The sequence below is a fragment of the Tachyglossus aculeatus genome, chromosome 21 (assembly GCF_015852505.1).
Source record: "Tachyglossus aculeatus isolate mTacAcu1 chromosome 21, mTacAcu1.pri, whole genome shotgun sequence".
Lineage (NCBI taxonomy): Eukaryota > Metazoa > Chordata > Mammalia > Monotremata > Tachyglossidae > Tachyglossus > Tachyglossus aculeatus.
The window spans coordinates 30,558,809-30,581,647 of NC_052086.1; the positions used below are offsets into that span (position 1 = coordinate 30,558,809).

The window sequence follows — 22,839 nt, forward strand, 5'->3', positions numbered from 1 at the left end:
GGCAGCATTCATTCATTCATTAATCATATGTATTGAGCACTTACTGTGTGCAGAGCACTGTATTAAGTACTTGGGAAGTACAAGTTGGCAACATATAGAGACAGTCCCTACCCAACAGTGGGCTCACAGTCTAGAAGGGGAAGACAGAGAACAAAACAAAATGTATTAACAAAATTAAATAAATAGAATAGTAAATATGCAGCAGTTCTATCTATGGCATTGGTCTCTCTCATTCATTCATTCATTCATCATCAATCGTATTTATTGAGTGCTTACTATGTGCAGAGCACTGTACTAAGCGCTTGGGAAGTACAAGCTGGCAACATCTAGAGACGGTCCCTACCCAACAACAGGCTCACAGTCTAGAAGGGGGAAACAGACAACAAAACAAAATATATTAACAAAATTAAATAAATAGAATAGTAAATATGCAGCACTTCTATCGATGGCATTGGTCTCTCTCATTCATTCATTCAATCGTATTTATTGAGCGCTTACTGTGTGCAGAGCCCTGTACTAAGTGCTTGGGAAGTACAAGTTGGCAACATATAGAGACGGTCCCTACCCAACAGTGGGCTCACAGTCTAGAAGGGGGAGTCAGAGAACAAAAGCAAACATATTAACAAAATAAAATAAATAGAATAAATATGTACAAATTAAATAGAGTAATAAATACATACAAACATATATACATATATACAGGTGGTGTGGGGAGGGGAAGGAGGTAAGGCAGGGGGTACAAGGCTCTGAACACAGACAGATAGCACTATCGATAGATACCACTTGATTGATTGATAGGGAGGAATAAATAGAGTAATAAATACGTACAAACATATATACATATATACAGGTGGTGTGGGGAGGTGAAGGAGGTAAGGCGGGGAGGACAAGGCTCTGAACACAAACAGGTAGCACTATCGATAGATACCGCTTGATTGATTGATAAATAAATAGAGTAATAAATATGTACAAACTTATATACGTATATACAGGTGGTGTGGGGAGGGGAAGGAGGTAAGGTGGGGGGACAAGGCTCTGAACACAGACAGATAGCACTATCGATAGATACCACTTGATTGATTGATAGGGAGGAATAAATAGAGTAATAAATACATACAAACATATATACATATATACTGGTGGTGTGGGGAGGGGAAGGAGGTAAGGCGGGGGGGGACAAGGCTCTGAACACAGACAGATAGCACTATCAATAGATACCACTTGATTGATTGATAAATAAATAGAGTAATAAATACGTACAAACATATATACATATATACAGGTGGTGTGGGGAGGGGAAGGAGGTAAGGCGGGGGGGGGACAAGGCTCTGAACACAGACAGATAGCACTATCGATAGATACCACTTGATTGATTGATAAATAGAGTAATAAATACGTACAAACATATATAAATGTATACAGGTGGTGTGGGGAGGGGAAGGAGGTAAGGCGGGGGGGACAAGGCTCTGAACACAGACAGATAGCACTATCGATAGATACCACTTGATTGATTGATAAATAGAGTAATAAATACGTACAAACATATATAAATGTATACAGGTGGTGTGGGGAGGGGAAGGAGGTAAGGCGGGGGGGACAAGGCTCTGAACACAGACAGACAGCACTATCGATAGATACCACTTGATTGATTGATAGGGAGGAATAAATAGAGTAATAAATACGCACAAACATTTATACATATATACAGGTGGTGTGGGGAGGGGAAGGAGGTAAGGCGGTGGGGGGGACAAGGCTCTGAACACAGACAGATAGCACTATCGATAGATACCACTTGATTGATTGATAAATAAATAGAGTAATAAATACGTACAAACATATATACATATATACAGGTGGTGTGGGGAGGGGAAGGAGGTAAGGCGGGGGGGGGGGACAAGGCTCTGAACACAGACAGATAGCACTATCGATAGATACTACTTGATTGATTGATAAATAGAGTAATAAATACGTACAAACATATATAAATGTATACAGGTGGTGTGGGGAGGGGAAGGAGGTAAGGCGGGGGGGACAAGGCTCTGAACACAGACAGACAGCACTATCGATAGATACCACTTGATTGATTGATAGGGAGGAATAAATAGAGTAATAAATACGCACAAACATTTATACATATATACAGGTGGTGTGGGGAGGGGAAGGAGGTAAGGCGGCGGGGGGGACAAGGCTCTGAACACGGACAGATAGCACTATCGATAGATACCACCTGATTGATTGATAGGGAGGAATTCATACCATCTGAGGTCCCATGCAAGCACTACCTATTAGCCAGAATTACACATCTGGAGACCGTCCCGCTTAACCTGGAACTCCATTAAGGAACGGCAACCGGATTTAGGTGTTCCGTCCGATTTGGAAACTTCCCAGCCTACGGAAACCTACCTCTTATTAGAGATGATGGGGACTCTCCATCCCTTGATCTGATTTAGCTCCGTGTCAGAGACCTCTATCTGCAGAGGGAGCCGAGGAACCCAGACCGTCACCTCCAGCGGGGCGCTCAGATGCTGGTAAGTAAAATGAACAACGACGTTCACTTTGCCTTTCATTTCCTTCCCATTGACAAAGACGTAGTCACACCTGTCAGAAACCTGCAAAGGAGGGGGAAGAAGAAGAAGAAAAAAAGAATGAATGAGTCTTCTCCAGAGAATAAAGAGCACCTCACACTGAGGGAGTGGGAGGAGGGAAAAAGCGGTGGACGCTAGTGGAAACTGTCCTTGTAACTGAGAACGGTTGAGGTTGAAAGAGAAAGCGCTGCTTTCTTTAATAACCCTCTCTTCGCTAGTCTGTAAGTTCCTCGTGGGTGGGGAATCATATCTACCTACTCTGTTATAAGAGAAGAAGCTTGGCTCAGTGGAAAGAGCCCGGGCTTTGGAGTCAGAGGTCAGGGGTTCAAATTCCGGCTCCGCCACTTGTCAGCTGTGTGACTTTGGGCAAGTCACTTCACTTCTCTGGGCCTCAGTTCCCTCATCTGTAAAATGGGGATGGGGACTGTGAGCCCCCCGTGGGACAACCTGATCACCTTGTATCCCCCCAGCGCTTAGAACAGTGCTTTGCACATAGTAAGTGCTTAACAAATACCGTCATCATTATTATTATTATTATTATATTGTATGATTCCAAGCACTCAGAAAAGTGCTTTTGTTAGTATGTTTGGTTTTGTTCTCTGTCTCCCCCTTTTAGACTGTGAGCCCACTGTTGGGTAAGGACCATCTCTATATGTTGCCAACTTGGACTTCCCAAGCACTTAGTACAGTGCTCTGCACACAGTAAGCGCTCAATAAATATGATTGATTGATTGATTGCTCTGCACAGTAAACTCTCAGTAAATACCACTGATTGATTGATTGATTGATTGGCCAGGGCTCATTGGCACCCTGGCAGTGCATCCAGGGGTTCAGTTAAAGCATAAAGCACCATACTTAATCCATCATCCTGCTGCCTTCTCGCCCTTCCCCCGGGGTATTCCACTTCAGAAGGACATTTCCCCCTTCCCTCTTTTTTTAAAAAAAGGTTAGTTGTTAAGGGCTTCTTATGCATCAAGCCCAGTTCTAAGCTCTGGGGTAGATACAAGTTAATGAGGGCACAACGGGTTCACATTCAAAAATAAGAGGGGAGAACCGGTATTGAATCCCCATTTTCAGCTGAGGAAACTGAGGCAGAGAGCAATTAAGTGACTTGCCCGAGTTCACACAGCAGGCAAGTGGCAGAGGCAGGATTAGAACCCAGGTTCTCTGGCCCCCAGGACCGTGCTTTATCCACTGGGTAGGGACCGTCTCTATATGTTTCCGACTGGTACTTCCCAAGCGCTTAGTACAGTGCTCTGCACACAGTAAGTGCTCAATAAATACGATTGAATGAATGAATGAAAATGCAAGTTAATGAGGCCACAAGGGGCTCACTTTCAAAAATAGGAGAACCAGTACTGAATTCCCATTTTCAGCTGAGGAAACTGAGGCAAAGGGCAATTAAGCGACTTGCCCGAGTTCACACAGCGGGCAAGTGGCAGAGGTAGGATTAGAACCCAGGTTCTCTGGCCCCCAGGACCATGCTTTATCCATTGGATAGGGACTGTATATGTTTCCGACTTGTACTTCCCAAGCGCTTAGTACAGTGCTCTGCACACAGAAAGCGCTCAGTAAATACGATTGATTGTAATAATACAAACATAATAACATATAATAATACAAACATATTGTATATATGTTTGTATGTATTTATTACTCTATTTCTTTCATTTGTACAAATTCTATTTATTTCATTTTGTTAATATGTTTTGTTTTGTTCTCTGTCTCCCCCTTCTAGACTGTGAGCCCACTGTTGGGTAGGGACCGTCTCTCTATGTTGCCAACTTGTACTTCCCAAGCGCTTAGTACAGTGCTCTGCACACAGTAAGCGCTCAATAAATACGATTGAATGAATGAATGAATGAGTTCTAATCATCCCGTGCACTTGGGGCAAGAACTTGAAATCAGGAAAGTAAAGCACTCACCCTACTCATTCCCCGAGTGAGGGAAAGCAGACATTTTACCCTCCTCTTAGAGGTGGATGGCTATGGGAGAAACCCCAAGATCAATCAATCAATCGTATTTATTGAGCGCTTACTGTGTGCAGAGCACTGTACTAAGCGCTTGGGAAGTACAAGTTGGCAACATATAGAGACGGTTCCTACCCAACAGTGGGCTCACAGTCTAGAAGGGGGAGATAGAGAACAAAACCAAACATATTAACAAAATAAAATAAATAGATATGCACAAGTAAAATAGAGTAATAATAAATAGAGTAATATTAATAAATCGAGTCATAAGATGGCATGAATCTCATAAATGCCTGGCTTGTCCCTCCTCTATGTCCCTGCTCTTTGCACTGTTCCAATTCCCGTGATCAAAATGGCTATTCAGCCCTTGGAAGGCTTTGAAGAAGCACAAGACAAAAATGCCTAGGTTCAAACATATTATAAAAATTAATTGAATAGAAGGCTCCTTTTTCAGAAGGAGGGCAGCGCCGCACAGTACAAAGGCACAGGAGGGACTATTTTGGAGCTTAACCTACCGGGAGAGAAATCAATATATATTTTTTAAGAGAAATGTAATAATATGCTAGACCCAGATCCATTTACCAATTTGAGGTGTTTGTGGTCTTATCTATCAATAGAAAAAGTACTCAAACCAGATTGAAAAAATTTTTAATGAAACAAGCTTGGACACCTCTATAGTAATTCACTGCATGGCCAAATCGCTCCTCACTGCCCATTCCAAGCAGCCTGCTGAGTAGCCTTGGGTAAGTCGCTTCATGAGAAGCAGTGTGGCTCAGTGGAAAGAGCCCGGGCTTGCGAGTCAGAGGTCATGGGTTCAAATCCCGGCTCTGCCGCTTGTCAGCTGTGTGACTTTGGGCAAGTCACTTCACTTCTCTGGGCCTCAGTTACCTCATCGGTAAAATGGGGATGAAGACTGGGAGCCCCACGTGGCTAGTGAATGGAAAGAAATCTGCTAAAAGTTGACTCCCCTGTGCTGAGCAGCAGCGGGAAGCGAGAGAGTCAAGGATGGAGACTCCAATTTTCTGTGCGGAAGGAGGCAATGATGCACAACTTCTGTATTTTTCCCAAGGAAACTCTATGGGAACACTACCAGAACTACTGCAGATGGAGCTGGGGCGTTTTGGGAGAGATGTGTTGCTATGGGTCGGAGATGACCCGACAGCATAAGACAAGGCCTCAGTGCCTAGAGAAGCAGCGTGGCTCAGTGGAAAGAGCCCGGGCTTTGGAGTCAGAGGTCATGGGTTCGAATCCCGGCCCCGCCACATGTCTGCTGTGTGACCTTGGGCAAGTCACTTCACTTCTCTGAGCCTCAGTTACCTCACCTGTAAAATGGGGATTGACTGTGAGCCCCATGTGGGACAACCTGATCACGTTGTATCCCCCCCAGTGCTTAGAACAGTGCTTTGCACATAGTAAGCACTTAACAAATGCCATTATTATTATTAGAACAATGCTTGGCACAGTCAGTGCTTAACAGATTCCATTCCTATCCTTTAGAGTATAAGCTCATTATGGGCAGGGAACATTTCAAAAAACTCTGCATATTGTTCTCTCCCTAGCACTTAGTACAGTGGTTAATGAATACGGTTGATTGCACTAATTATTATCATTTTATCCAAGTGTCATAACAGCTTTCTTAATTAAGTGGCTTTTAAGCAGTCAGACAGAATGAGCTGGAACTGGCCGGCATGGACAGGTGACCTACCAAATGTACTTCAAAGTACTTTTGTCATTCATTCATTCAATCGTATTTATTGAGCATTTACTGGGTGCAGAGCACTGTACTAAGCGCTTGGGAAGTAGAAGTTGGCAACACATAGAGACGGTCCCTACCCAACAGCGGGCTCACAGTCTAGAAGGGGGAGACAGACAACAAAACAAAACGTATCAACAAAATAAAATAAACAGAATAAATATGTAAAAATAAAATAAATAAATGGAGTAATAAATACGTACAAACATATATACAGGTGCTGTGGGGAGGGGAAGGAGGTAAGGTGGGGGGATGGGGAGGGGGAGGAGGAAAAAGTGATTTCATTTCACATGGTCACTCCGCTTTGGGTGACAGATAAGGAACTTTTGAAACCAACTGGAAGTCAGGACAGACTATTCCAGCCTCCTCATAGCAGTACGTCTTTTATTCTGATGACTTGACACCTGTCCACATGTTTTGTTCTGTTGTCTGTCTCCCCCTTCTAGACTGGATCAAACAATTCATGCATACTTTTTCACCCCAGTTCTTTCTATGCTTACCCATGCTAAATCTCTGATGTAACAAAATATCAGTAATAATAATTATTGTGGTATTTCTCAGGTTTGTTTGTTTTAATGGCATTTATTAAGCACTTACTATATGCAAAGCACTGTTCTAAGCGCTGGGGAGGTAACAAGGTGATGAGGTTGTCCCATGGGGGGCTCACAGTCTTCATCCCTATTTTACAAATGAGGGAACCGAGGTCCAGAGAAGTGAAGCGACTTGCCCCAAGTCACACAGCTGACAAGTGGCGGAGCCGGGATTTGAACCCATGACCTCTGACTCCTAGTCCATTTTTGTAGGCAAAATAGACAAATGGAAGACCTTCCCCAATCAATCAATCAATCAATCAATCGTATTTATTGAGCGCTTACTGTGTGCAAAGCACTGTACTAAGCGCTTGGGAAGTACAAGTTGGCAACATATAGAGACAGTCCCTACCCAACAGTAGGTTCACAGTCTGGTTTGGAAATGATTTCATTTCCAAAACATATGGAAATGAATAGAGAAGTTAGCAATCTGCGTTGAAAGGAGAGTACTCAGTCAAGGATAGTGCTGGCTGGTTGGAGAGTTTGCTGTCTAGAGTGAGTAGTCCATGGGTGTCCTCAAACCTAGGGCGGCCTCTTAGTTCCTATGGGATTTAGCCAGACTAAATCAGAGATGCTTCCTGGAGGAGGGGGGTCTTACTCTCATTTTGAAGGACAGGGTGGGGAATGATGGTGTGATCACCAGGGGCAGGAGGAAGGGGACCCATGGCTCTGGGTTGTCCTGGGCTGAGGCTCAGAGGCCAGAGAAGGAAGTCTGCGTGCCTGCGCCTTAAGGAAGGCAGGGTGGACTCAAAAGGAGCACTCGATGTCACTTGCATCGCTTATTGATTGGCTACCAATCAATCTGCGCATCAGGCAGAAACTCCTCACCCTGGGCTTCAAGGCTGTCCATCACCTCGCCCCCTCCTACCTCACCTCCCTTCTCTCCTTCTCCAGCCCAGCCCACACCCTCCGCTCCTCTGCCACTAATCTCCTCACCGTACCTCGTTCTCGCCTGTCCCGCCGTCGACCCTGGGCCCACATCATCCCCCGGGCCTGGAATGCCCTCCCTCTGCTCATCCGCCAAGCTAGCTCTCTCCCTCCCTTCAAAGCCCTACTGAGAGCTCACCTCCTCCAGGAGGCCTTCCCAGACTCAGCCCCTTCCTTCCTCTCCCCCTGGTCCCCCTCTCCATCCCCCCCATCTTACCTCCTTCCCTTCCCCACAGCACCTGTATATATGTATATATGTTTGTACATATTTGTTACTCTATTTATTTATTTATTTTACTTGTACATATCTATTCTATTTATTTTATTTTGTTAGTGTGTTTGGTTTTGTTCTCTGTCTCCCCCTTTTAGACTGTGAGCCCACTGTTGGGTAGGGACCGTCTCTATATGTTGCCAACTTGTACTTCCCAGTGGGTAGGGACCGTCTCTATATGTTGCCAACTTGTACTTCCCAAGCGCTTAGTACAGTGCTCTGCACACAGTAAGCGCTCAATAAATACGATTGATGATGATGACTTGCAGTCAGGCCTTCCCTGTTTAACTCTCAGTTCCCACCTGCTACTGCCACTTCAGCATCCCTGCATCACACAGTCCCCCTCTAACCACCCCCTCCGCTGCCACTTCTCTATAGCTCTGTGAACTCTGTTGCCTCTTCCTATCTGTGAAATATTTTAGTACAGTGCTCTGCACACAGTAAGCGCTTAATAAATACGATTGAATGAATATCTGTCTCTACTATTGGACCGTAAGGTCCTTGAGGGTAGGGATCGGGATTTCTAACTCTACTGTAGTTTCCCAAGGGCTTCGCACGGTGCTCAGAGAAAGCGCTCACCAAATACTATTCATTGGTAAAAGCATGCCTCGATCACTGGTGTGAGAATCCACAATGTTGCCAAAGCCCTTTTAATTATTTTGACATTCCTGCATTCCTATCCCACAGTCCTCTCCTGAAAATGCCAAGCTTGACTCTGGTTCCGTGGGTGGTGTATTGGGGAGTAATGTGTCTGGATGAGTTGACGAGACCCGTTCACGATCGTTAGTTAAAATACATGGGTAATGCACGAGTCAAATAATTTATTCACTACTACTTTACAGGGCTGGTGATTGGAATGATCGATTAAAACCCTGACCCTTTTCACAATCCATTACCAGCCAGGCCCTCTATTCCATTATGTGGATATATTTAATATTTCTGACTCTGGTAGGCATAATCCTGCACTTATTTGAATTTAATACCATTTCCTACTTTTCTTTTTAAATGCTGAATGAATTCAAATCTTATTTAAATATCACTGGCGTTCGTGGTACAATTTATGTCCCTGGTATTTTCTTTTAAGAAAGACAGATCTGAGAAAGTTGAGAAGCTGTCTTGACTGTTTGCTCAGACTTGGCAGAAGTGAGCAATTATATCAGCCCAGATCTTCAGCCCCAAACTCTGGGCCTATATTACCCCGTGCAGGGGCAAAGCCTCCTTAGGAATCAGTCCACACGGGTGACAAATGAGAAACTCCATGAGTTGATTCTCTTGGAAGAGAGTTTTTTCTTTCTTTCCTTTTTAAATTTTTATGGAGCCCTTACTGTGTGCAGAACACTATACTAAGTGCTTGGGAGAGTACAATATAATGGAACTGGTTGACAAATTCCCTGCCTACCAGGAGTTCATAGTCTAGTGGGGAGACAGACATTATCATCATCATCATCAATCATATTTATTGAGTGCTTACTGTGTGCAGAGCACTGTACTAAGCGCTTGGGAAGTACAAGTTGGCAACATATAGAGACAGTCCCTACCCAACAGTGGGCTCACAGTCTAAAAGGGGGAGACAGAGAACAAAAACAAACATACTAACAAAATAAAACAAAATAAAATAAATAGAATAGATATGTACAAGTAAAATAAATAGAGTAACAAATATGTACATTAATATAAATTATATTTATTATTAATAACAATAATAATTTTGACTCTGTATAGTGAATCCAGGTGACCTATGGAACATCTTAAAAAGAAAGAACTGAATTCCAGACCAAGCTTCTGGAATAAAAGGAGTTGAGGGTGAATGGGGAGGGAGAGAAGGAAAGTGGAAAAATCCCTACCTGGAGACCAATTAAACTCACACAAAGAAAAGATGAACATTGTTGCCCTTGTGCAGACCCTCTGAAAGTCAATGGGGCTTTACCCCCATAAAGAACAGCATGCTAAATTTGTGTTAAAGGAATTCTCAAATTCTAGCCTAAATTCTACCCCAGTATATGACCCTGGAACTCAGTGAGAGCTAGTTCTTGTGACCTAGTGAAAACAGCACAGGACTTGAAGCCAGAAGAATTGGGTTTGATTCTTGCCTCCGGCGTTTGATGGCTCAGTGATTTTTGACCAAGCCACCTAATTTCTCTGTGCCTGTTTCCTCATCTGTAAAATGGGGATAAAATATCCATCCTTCCTCCTTCAGACTGTGAATTCCATGCGGGACAGGGACTGGGTCTGTCTTGTGTTTGTTTACCCATGCCTGGCCTGTACTAAGTGCTTAGAAAATGATTATTGTTATTAGTGGTTTTCTGAAGGCCAGAATATTTGCTAAAGGTACCTTCTAATTCATGTTTTGACTGTGTCATGGAGGCTACAACATCCCAGAGTGGGAGTTAATTCACTGAGATGGAATCTCAATGCTCTGCACACAGAAAACACTTAACACTAAGTGTTACACTAAACACTAAAAACACTTAACAATATTATGACTACAGTTGTGGTATACTCCTTTTTCCCTTGCCAGTTAAGACTGCCAGTTTGCTAGGGAACTCTAATGTAAATAAAGAAAGATAAGTTTAAAGCCCTCTCCTATATTTTTTTTTTTTTTTGGATGGTGGACAGATCAAGATAATGCAATAATCTAAGCAGAGATTTCTCTCTCTTCTCTTTTGCCGCTATTAAATTTCCAGTGGAAAAGACTTATTTTCCCCCTGCCATCCTTGTCTCATGATGGTTTTATTTCAGTTAGGGAAGGCAGAGATTGTTTCTTCTGAAGATTGGATCTCCACTTCAACCATTTTGCCAAAGAAGTCATTGTGTCTTTCCCTTCCTAGACTTTTTGAGGGTCTGGGGTGGGGAGTTTATTGAATGCAAGGAGGGATTCCCCAGGGGGCAGTTATGGTAACAGCAGAATGCTGGGACTAGTAATAATAATAATAACAATGGCATTTATTAAGTGCTTACTATGTGCAAAGCACTGTTCTAAGCGCTGGGGAGGTTACAAGGTGATCAGGTTGTCCCACGGGGGGCTCACAGTCTTAATCCCCATTTTACAGATGAGGTCACTGAGGCCCAGGGAAGTTACGTGATTTGCCCAAAGTCACACAGCTGACAATTGGCAGAGCTGGGATTTAAACCCATGACCTCTGACTCCAAATTCCGGGCTCTTTCCACTGAACCACACTGCTTCTCTAGGTGGAGAACATATTGAGTTGGATCAGGATTAGCTCCAGGCACTCCTACAAGAAACAAGCCTTAGAAGTCAACATTTGACCCCTAGAAAAGTGAGATTCTTTTCTTTGATCAATCAATCAATCATATTTATTGAGCGCTTACTGTGTGCAGAGCACTGTAATAAGCGCTTGGGAAGTACAAGATGAAAAGCACTGGGGAGGTTACAAGGGGTTCACAGTCTTCATCCCCATTTTACAGATGAGGTCACTGAGGCCCGGAGAAGTGAAATGACTTCCCCAAAGTCACACAGCTGACAGTGCTGGAGCTGGGATTTGAACCCATGACCTCTCACTCCAAAGCCCTGGCTCTTTCCACTGAGCCACGCTTCTTCCATGCTTTGATGAATAACTAGCATGTTTGCTATTTCACTCTCCATTTGGATTGGTTAGGGAGCTACCACATTCACTTGCAAAAATGCCTCTACTGCTTAATTGCCTCATCCCAATTTCTAGGAGGAAATAAAAGTTTCTTTTTTGAATCACATAGAATCACATTGAATCAAATTAGGTGGCTTGGTCAAACAGGCACAGAGAAATTAGGTGGCTTGGTAAGCAGTGATGGATGGATGTGGCTGGGGGGGAAGGGGGCAGAAGGATGAGAATGTGTCAGTCAATTCAATGGTATTTATTGAATGCTTACTATTTATTCACTCAGTTGTATTTATTGGGCATTTACTGTGTGCAAAGCACTGTATTAAGCACTTGGGAGAGTACAGTACAACAACAAACAGGCACATTTCCTGCCCATAATGGAGATCATAGTCTAGATGGAGAGACAGACATTAATATACATAAATGAACTATAGATAAATACATATGTGCAGCGGGGATGGGAGAGAGGATGAATGAGGGAGCAAGTCAGGTGATGCAGAAGGAAGTTGGAGAAGAAGAGAGGAGGGTTTAGTCAGGGAAGGCTTCTTGGAGGAGATGCACCTTCAAGAAGGCTTTGAAGTTGGGGAGAGCAACTATCTGTCTGATATGAAGACTGAGGGCATTCCAGGCCAGAGGTAGGATGTGGGTTGAGAGGTTGGCAGTGAGATAGACGAGATGAGGTGCAGTGAGAAGGTTAGCATGTGCAGAGTTACTATGTGCAGAGCAATCAATCAATCAATCAATCAATCATATTTATTGAGCGCTTACTGTGTGCAGAGCACTGTACTAAGCGCTTGGGAAGTACAAACTGGCAACATATAGAGACAGTCCCTACCCAACAGGGGGCTCACAGTCTAAAAGGGGGAGACAAAATCAAACATACTAACAAAATAAAATAAATAGAATAGATATGTACAAGTAAAATAAATAAATAAATAAATAGAGTAATAAATATGTACAAACATTTATACATATATACAGGTGCTGTGGGGAAGGGAAGGAGGTAAGATGGGGGGATGGGAGGGGGGATGGGGGGGAGGAAGGAAGGGGCTCAGTCTGGGAAGGCCTCCTGGAGGAGGTGAGCTCTCAGTAGGGCCTTGAAGGGAGGAAGAGAGCTAGCTTGGCAGATGGGCAGAGGGAGGGCACTCTACTAAGTTCTTGGGAGAGTACAATATAAAAGTTGGTAGACGCGATTCCGGCAGGTGGCAAAATGGCAGGTGGAAGGGGAAAGAAGTTTGCTGATTCTTCATTGCCCCACCCGACAAAGGCCAAGGGAGAGAGGGTGCAGAGGGGATGGGGAGGCCACAACATCACAGAGTGGGAGTTAATTCATTGAGACGGAATGAAGAGACACAATCTCCAGGTACCTCCTCACCTACTTTCTCCGCTCCTTTCCTCCTCCATTATTTCCTCTCTTTGCTCTCCCTTTATTGTTAGAGTTAGTTCTTGTATGATCTGTATAATAGCCTCACCCCTGTTTTTAGTGGTAAACAAATTATGTAAATCAATCAATCAATCAATCAATCAATCGTATTTATTGAGTGCTTACTGTGTGCAGAGCACTGTACTAAGCGCTTGGGAAGTACAATTGGCAACATATAGAGACAGTCCCTACCCAACAGTGGGCTCACAGTCTAAAAGTGGGGCAATTATGCAGGAACATAGGGCAGCCCTCCTGGGTTCAGGGCCACTGGATTAATCCACCCTTCATGTGTGTACGTGTGTGCACGCAACAAACATGTGGGTGAAAGCTACTTTAAATGTCTATTTAGTAAAAGAAAAGAAATTGAGGTTAGAGAGAAGAAAAAGCCCCAAGCCTTTGTTCTTTTACTCAAACGTACCGTTTTAAAGTTCAAGCTGAAGGGCGTCATAGTAAACGTGATTGAGGGCAGATTATAGCACGGAAAGGAAGCTAGTTGCTGCGTTCTTGGAGGAGGCCTCTCAGTTCAGTGCGTGGCAGACAGAGTTGCCACTGTTTGCGAAACACAAGATTTCCAAGCCCAGTACATTGTTCCTTTTCCAGCTTAAGGCCCTTCCATCACCTTGGATCCATTCTGGCTTTGCTGGAATACCTGGCTCAGCCCAGGTTTTTTGTGACATCCCTGTTGCTCTATAAAGAACATAGACCAAGTGTTTTGGAAATACAATAGCTTGCACCTGCAACTTTATGCCCTTTGTAAAAACCGTCTTCCTGCTTTTCCTTAACAAATGCATGTGCTTCCACTTGGCTGACCTCACGCCCGTCTTACCTCCAGAGGACTTTCACTACAGAAATTTCTATTAAACTGAACTGAAGTGAACACGGCAGTGGATTGTAGAAAAGAGAAAAAACAACCTGGAGCTGGGTCCTCAAGTTTATTTTGGAAAGAACTAATATTATTGAGAGTGACAATGGCGATGTCTATTTGTTGAAGAGGTCATGGGGAACTGGAGAGGGGGGATGTCAGACTGGAGGTCAGCAGACCCGGATTTGAGTAACGGCTCTGCCATCGACCTAGAGAAGGAGCTTGGTTTAGTGGATAGAGAACTAGCTTGGGACTCAGAAGGATTTATTTATTTATTTTACTTGTACATATCTATTCTATTTATTTTATTTTCTTAATATGTTTTGTTTTGCTCTCTGTCTCCCCCTTCTAGACTGTGAGCCCACTGTTGGGCTCTATATGTTGCCAACTTGTACTTCCCAAGCGCTCAGTACAGTGCTCTGCACACAGTAAGCGCTCAACAAATATGATTGATTGATTGATTGATTGATCTGGGTTCTAACCCCAGCTCCGCCACTTGTCTGCTGTGTGACCTTGGGTAAGTCACTTCACTCCTTCATGCCTCAGTTCTCTCATCCGTAAAATGGGGATTAAGACTGTAAGACTCAAGAAGGGCACGATCTGTGTCAAACCTGATCAGCTTGTATCTACTCCAGCAGGACAGTGCCTGGCACATAGTAAGTGCTTAAGTAGTAAACAAGCGCAGTGGAAAAAGCACGGGCTTTGGAGTCAGAGGTCATGGGTTCAAATTCCGGCTCCACCACTTGTCAACTGTGTGACTTTGGGCAAGTCACTTAACTTCTCTGGGCCTCAGTTCCCTCATCTGTAAAATGGGGATGAAGACTGTGAGCCCCACGTGGGACAACCTGATCACCTTGTAAATTCCCCAGCGCTTAGAACAGTGTTCTGCACATAGTAAGCGCTTAATAAATGCCATTATTATTATTAAGTACTCAAAAAAAATTGATAGCATTTATTGCTCTGTTTAGAGTAAGCATTTAACGTGACTGATTTACTGATGGACTTCTATAACTACCCCAACACTTAGAACAGTGCCTGGCACATAGTAGTAAATACTCTTATTATCATCATTATTCTGGGGGCAGAGCACTATACTAAACCCTTGGGAGAACACAAAATAGTTGTCGTAGTAGTAGTGGCATTTATTGAGCATCTACTGTTTTATAGTCTCTGCTTAAGTGTTTACTGGGGCAGATACAAGGGAGATACAAGGTTGTCAGTTTGGACACAGTCCCTGTCCCATGTGGAGCTCACAGTCTTAATCCCCATTTTACAGACGAGGTAACTGGAGCACAGAGAAGTGAAGTGACTTGTCCAAGGTCACACAGCACAAGTGACGGAGCTGGGATTAGAACGCAGATCCTTTTGACTCCCATGCACGTGTTCTATCAATCAATCAATCAATCGTATTTATTGAGGGCTTACTGTATGCAGAGCACGGTACTAAGCGCTAATAGGCTAAGCTGCTTGGTGTGGTTCACTGAACAAGGCACTTGGGAAGTACTAAATAATGAAATGACACCATCCCCTGCTCACAAAGTCTAATTCCCACCTGCATATTCCTTTCCATTCATTCATTCATTCATTCAATCCTATTTATCGAGTGCTTACTGTGTGCAGGGCACTGTACTAAGCGCTTGGGAAGTACAAGTTCCTTCCTTCCTCTCTCCCTCGTCCCCCTCTCCATCCCCCCCATCTTACCTCCTTCCCTTCCCCACAGCACCTGTATATATGTATATATGTTTGTACATATTTTTTTTACTCTATTTATTTATTTATTTTATTTGTACATATCTATTCTATTTATTTTATTTTGTTAGTATGTTTGGTTTTGTTCTCTGTCTCCCCCTTTTAGACTGTGAGCCCACTGTTGGGTAGGGACTGTCTCTATATGTTGCCAATTTGTACTTCCCAAGCGCTTAGTACAGTGCTCTGCACATAGTAAGCGCTCAATAAATATGATTGATGATGATGATACAAGTTGGCCACATATAGAGACGGTCCCGACCCAACAGTGGGCTCACAGTCTAGCACTTGGTACAGTGCTCTGCACACAGTAAGCACTTAATAAATACTAATACTACTCCTATATGGGGCATATACTCTAGGGAGTTGAACAAAAATATATTTACAATGGGAGTGGTCCAATTAAATACAGTAAACTTGTAAATCTGAATAAGGAAGGTGTAACAGACAATTACTCTCCCCCCCCCATTCAAAGCCTTACGGAAGGCACATCTCCTCCAAGAGGCCTTCCCAGACTAAGCCCTATTTTTCCTCAGCTCCCACTCCCTTCTGCAGTCATTCATTCATTCAATCATATTTATTGAGAGCTTACTGTGTGCAGAGCACTGTACTAAGCGCTTGGGAAGTACAAGCTGGCATCACCTTGAGTTACTCACTTTGCTCTTCCCCTTCTCCCTCCCTACAGCACTTCTGTAATATGTAATTTTATTTATTTATATTGATGTCTATTTGGATTGATGTCACCGTGGCTCAGTGGAAAGAGCCCGGGCTTTGGAGTCAGAGGTCATGGGTTCAAATTCCAGCTCTGCCAATTGTCAGCTGTGTGACTTTGGGCAAGTCACTTAACTTCTCTGTGCTTCAGTTCCCTCATCTGTAAAATGGGGATTAAGACTGTGAGCCCCCCGTGGGACAACCTGATCATCATCATCATCATCAATCGTATTTATTGAGCGCTTACTGTGTGCAGAGCACTGTACTAAGCGCTTGGGAAGTACAAGTTGAAAACATATAGAGACAGTCCCTACCCAACAGTGGGCTCACAGTCTAAAAGAAAACCTGATCACCTTGTAACCTCCCCAGTGCTTAGAACAGGGCTTTGCACATACTAAGTGCTTAATAAATGCCATTATTATTATTATTGTTATTATTATTATGTCTGTCTCCCCTCCCTCCCCAGACTGTGAGCTGGTTGTGGGAAGGGAATGTCACTCTTTATTGCTGCGCCGTACTTTCCCAAGTGCTTATTACAGGGCTCTGCCCACAGTAAGCGCTCAATCAATCAATCAATCAATCATATTTATTGAGCGCTTACTATGTGCAGAGCACTGTACTAAGTGCTTGGGAAGTACAAATTGGCAACATAAATACAATTGAATGAATGAACGAATACATTCACAAGTGCTAGACTGTAAACTCTTGACTGCAAGCTCCTTGTGGGCAGGGGGTAGGTTTCCTAACTCTGCTCTATTGTACTCTCCCAAGTACTTGGTATAGTGCTCTGAACATAGTAAGCACTCAATAAATACCACCGATTGACTGACTGGCCCGAGGGATCGATAGGGCTCAGAGTGCTGGGAAATTAATGGAGGTAAAAACTTACGGGGGAAACTAATACGGGAAACTTAATGGAGGTGATGTCACCTGTGCCTGCCTTCACAACTCTTCTCCCTCAGAGTGCTCTGAGATCTTCTAGACTGTGAGCCCACTGTTGGGCTCTATATGTTGCCAACTTGTACTTCCCAAGCGCTTAGTACAGTGCTCGGCACACAGTAAGTGCTCAATAAACACGATGGAATGAATGAATGAATGAGTCATCTCACCTTCAGAGAATGTCGTTACTATTACTGTTCATGCCAGGAAATCCATTTCTCCAGCAAATTTCTGATGATTGATCCGAATTAAAACAGAATGCAATGATTGAAGGAATGTTCTGAGCCAAGCCTCTTAGGGCAATTATTCATAACCCAACAGATTGCAACGGGCCATCAGAAAGTGACACTGAAATGCATTATGTTTTCCTTCCAGGAAAAACAAAAAAGGCTCCCAGGTCCGGCCATCAATAAGGTTCCCAACGAGACTGGGAGGGAAAAGTCAGAGGAGCAAGGGGCACCCGGAATGAGAGGGGGTACTGTTCACGCCCGCCAATGGGGCTGCAAGGGGCAGCATGGCCTAGTGGAAAGAGCACAGGCTTGGAAGTCAGAAGGACCTGGGTTCTAATCCCGCTCTGCCACTTGCCTGCTGTGTGACTTTAGCAAGTGACTTCACTTTTCTGTGCCTCAGTTACCTCACTGGTAAAATGGGGATTAAGACTGTGAGCCCTATGTGGGGCAGGGACTGCGTCCAGTGTGATTATCCTGTACTTTCCTCAGCACTTAGTACAGTGCTTGGCACATAGTAAGCGCTTAACAAATGCTACAATTATTACCAATCAATTGTATTTATTGAGCGCTTACTGTGTGCAGAGCACTGTACTAAGCGCTTGGGAAGTACAAGTCGGCAACACATAGAGACAGTCCCTACCCAACAGCGGGCTCACAGTCTAGAAGGGGGAGACAGAGAACAAAGCCAAACATACTAACAAAATAAAATAAATAGAATAGATATGTACAAGTAAGATAAATAAATAAATAGAGTTTACTGCATTTTCACGAATCGGGCTGATGCTTTCAGAAACGGGTCCTCCAGAAAAAGCAGTTTGTCCTTGCCCCATGTTGCATGAAAATTGTCTTCATCACAATTCCTGTGGGATCAACTTCCTGGTCTACTCTCTTTTGGGGGAAGAAGTGTTTCTTTATTGATTTTGTTAGATTCATATTGGTGATTTTCACAAGGCTGACCCAGCCATGAAAATGAACAGTAGTAATGGAGAAGCAGCGTGGCTCAGTGGAAAGAGCCCGGGCTTTGGAGTCAGAGGTTATGGGTTCAAATCCCAACTCCGTCAACTGTCAGCTGTGTGACTTTGGACAAGTCACTTCACTTCTCTGGGCCTCAGTTCCCTCATTTGTAAAATGGGGATTAAAATTGTGAGCCCCTCCGAGGGACAACCTGATCACCTTGTAACCTCCCCAGCGCTTAGAACAGTGCTTTGCCCATAGTAAGTGCTTAACAAATACCATCATCATTATTATTATTATTATTACTATTATTATTATTATTATTATTATTATTATTAATGGCATTCCTTGAGCATTCACTGGGGGCATTGCACTGAGCTAAATTCTTGGGAAAGTACAACAGATAAAGGAGATACAGTCCCTGCCCACAAGAAATTTATACTTGAATGGGGGAGGCTGATGTAAATATATTCACAAACAGAGTCATCCGAATAAATTGTAGCACCAAGTTTTTGGATACTTTTTTTTTTAATATGGTATTTGCCAAGTGCTTACTATATGTCAGGCACTGTTTAAGCGCTGGAGTAGATACAAGCTTATCAGGTTGGACATAGCCCCAGTCCCAAGTGGGGCTCACAGTCTTGATCCCCATTTTACCAGTGAGGTTACTGAGGCACAGAGAAACTAAGTGACTTGCTCAAGGTCACACAGCAGACAAATGTCAGAGTTAGGATTAGAACCCAGAGCCTCCTGACTCCCAAGCTCCTGCTCTAGCCACTTGGCCATTCTGCTTCTCTGTGTTGCAAAAATCCCAGCAAGTTTCAGATGGTTGCTACGCCTCACGGCAAAGAGAGGATTCTCAGTCCTGGGCATTGGGATATCTTGGCTGTGCTAACACTGACCTGATTTAGGTGCCTGAAGAAAGTTCCAGAGACATCAATCAATCAATCAATCAATCAATCAAATCGTATTTATTGAGCACTTACTGTGTGCAGAGCACTGTACTAAGCGCTTGGGAAGTACAAGTTGGCAACATATAGAGACAGTCCCTACCCAACAGTGGGCTCACAGTCTAAAAACGGGGAGACAGAGAACAAAACCAAAACATACTAACAAAATAAAATAAATAGAATAGATATGTACAAGTAAAATAAATAGAGTAATAAATATGTACAAACATATATACATATATACAGACATCACCCTTTTCCCATCCAAACTTCACCAGAGAGCTAGAAAAAGAGTATGGAGATTTCTATTCCAACCACTGGTCGTGTCTGCATGTGTGCAGCGACAGGGAGCTTGAATAATAAGAATTAACTGATTATTTTGGCCGGTCAAGAAGTCATTTTGATGATGATGCAAATGTCCCTCTGAAATTGAGATCCTTGAGACTCTTTTTCTGCAGAGGCATCCTGACCCGGCCTCTCCCGCTACTTCTATTTCATATTCTTTGGGCGATGGAGTTTGAGTTTGGAGAGGCAACATGATGCTTTGCTTACCCCCAACCCCTAAGAGACACGCTGGAATGGATGGAAAATTTGGAAACAAAAAGAACAGTTCAGAAGGTTGAGGATTAACGACCTCCACTGTTTCCTGTATTACAGGCAGGTTCTAAGCTTGGGGATTCTGAGTTTAATACGGAGCGATGAAGGGCAGTAATCCTGTCTTGGCTTGGCATAAACTCTCTCCAATCATAATGCGTATTTCAAATACAGCTCCCCGGTGTTGGCAGGCTTACAAGGTATTTGCCGATTTAGCAATATGCGTTAAATGCATTTCTTTGCCACAGGCAATAGGGTATTATTTAGGAAGGGAAGTTATATTAATAAGGGTGGCCCAAATCGATACTGTCAGAGGTAGCGCACAGGCCTTTCACGCATCTCCACGCTGGCATAGGAACACATACAAATGCGTTAGGGATTTAAGGAAGACAGTCAATTGGGTTTTAAACAGTTTGAGAAGACACTTCTACCACTGAGTGTGGATCCTGGCTCTGCCAATTGCCAGCTGTGTGACTTTGGGCAAGTCACTTCACTTCTCTGGGCCTCAGTTCCCTCATCTGTAAAATGGGGATGAAGACTGTGAGCCCCCCGCGGGACAATCTGATTACCCTGTAACCTCCCCAGTGCTTTGAACGGTGCTTTGCATACAGTAAGCACTTAATAAATGCTATCATTATTATTATTATTATTATTAAGGGGGTGAACCATTGCCATCACTACTCTCCACTTAGTAATGATAATTATTATAGTATCTGTTAGGGAGGCAGCATGGCTCAATGGAAAGAGCACAAGCTTTGGAGTCAGAGGTCCTGGGTTCAAATCCCAGCTCCACCAATTGCCAGCTGTGTGACTTTGGGCAAGTCACTTCACTTCTCTGTGCCTCAGCTACCTCATCTGTAAAATGCGGATTAAGACTGTGAGCCCCCCGTGGGACAACCTGATCACCTTGTAACCTCCCCAGCACTTAGAACAGTGCTTTGCACATAGTAAGCATTTAATAAATGCCATTATTATTATTATCTGTTAAGTATTTACTATAGGCCAAGCCTTGGCGTACAGTCAGTCAATTGTATTTAGAGCTTCGGAGAGTACAGTATAACAATAAACAGACACATCCCCTGACCACAAGGAGCTTACAGTCTGGAGGAGGAGACTGACATTAATTTAAAGAAAAAAATTACAGATATGGATATAAGTGCTGTGGGGCTGGGAGTGGGGATCAAACACAATCAGACCAAACACAAATCCTGTCCCACGCAGGGCTCACAATCTGAGGGGTGGGAGAATAGGTATCTTATCCCCATTTTACAGATAAGGAAACTAGGGCACAGAAAAGTCAGGCGACAACTCACGTCACACAGCAGGCAGGTTAGAATCCAGGTGTTTGACATTGTCTCTGTTCCATTCAGAGCTCGCAATTAATGAATCAATCATGTTTATTGAGAGCTTACTGCGTGCAAAGCATTATACTAAGTGCTTGGGAGAGCACAATATAACAGAGTTTGTAGACATGTTCCCTGCCCCCAGTGATCTTACAGTCTTGAATTATACCTTATATTATATCAATCAATCAATCAATTGTATTTATTGAGCACTTCCTGTGTGCAGAGCACTGTACTAAGAGCTTGGGAAGTACAAGTCGGCAACACATAGAGACAGTCCCTACCCAACAGCGGGCTCACAGCTCTCCATCTGCAATCTTTCTGGTAGTGGATCCAGAGAGTTTTCTTGGTAAAAATCCAGAAGTGGTTTACCCTTGCCTCCTTCCAGGCGGTAAACTCGAGTCTCCTCCCTCGACTCTCTCCCGTGCCACCGCTGCCCATCGCAGGTGAGTTTTGACTTGTAGCAGATGGCCTTCCACTCGCTAGCCACTGCCCGAGCCAGGAATGGAATGGGTAGGCCTCTGCTTGACTCTCCCTCCCGTAGCCGGGACTAGTAGAGGACTGGAAAATCTCCAGGTGCAACCCTGAGAGGGGAAAGTCATCAGTAGTAGTGGTAATAATAGTTGTAGTCCTCAATTACCTCATCTGTGAAATGGGGATTGAGACCTTGAGCCCCATGTGGGACGGGGACTGTGTCCACCCCAGCATTTAGTCATGTGGGATGGGGACTGTGTCCACCCCAGCATTTAGTCATGTGAGACGGGGACTGTGTCCACCCCAGCATTCAGTACAGTGGCACATAGTAAGTGCTTAATAAATACCATCGTTATTATTAATATTAATAATTAACAATAATAACGATGGTATTTATTAAGCACTTATGTGCCAGACACTGTACTAAGTTATTATACTGTACTAATTTTTATACTTAATAATAATTCATTCATTCAATCGTATTTATTGAGCGCTTACTGTGTGCAGAGCACCGTACTAAGCACCTGGGAAGTTCAAGTTGGCAACATATAGAGACAGTCCCTACCCAACAGTGGGCTCACAGTCTAGAATAATAATAACGATGGTATTTGTTTAGCATTTACTATGTGCAAAGCACTGTTCTAAGCACTGGGGGGGATACGAGGTGATCAGGTTGTCCCACGTGGGGCTCACAGTCAATCCCCATTTTACAGACGAGGTACCTGAAGCACAGAGAAATTAAGTGTCCTGCCCAAGGTCACACAGCTGACAAGTGATGGAGCCAGGATTTGAACCCATGACCTCTGACTCCCAAGCCCGTGCTCTTTCCACTGAGCCACGCTGCTTCTCTGATACTACTACTATTATTATTATTTGTAGTAGTAGTAACAGCATTTATCTAGGGCCCATTGTTGGGGT

At 43.7% G+C, this 22,839-nt stretch overlaps 1 protein-coding gene and 1 non-coding gene across 2 annotated transcripts in view; both read right to left on the bottom strand.

Annotated features, from left to right (window-relative positions):
- LOC119942890 (transmembrane protein 132D-like) overlaps nt 1-22,839 on the bottom strand; it is a 645,325-nt gene that overhangs the window by 15,393 nt on the left and 607,093 nt on the right. Inside the window, exon 6 of the mRNA XM_038763929.1 lies at nt 2,404-2,609. Coding sequence (XP_038619857.1) covers nt 2,404-2,609 — 206 coding nt within the window. The remainder of the gene's footprint in view (nt 1-2,403; nt 2,610-22,839) is intronic.
- LOC119943100 lies at nt 21,904-22,041 on the bottom strand. Its single transcript, XR_005455581.1, has one exon. It is a non-coding gene; the product is annotated as a small nucleolar RNA SNORA7 (small nucleolar RNA).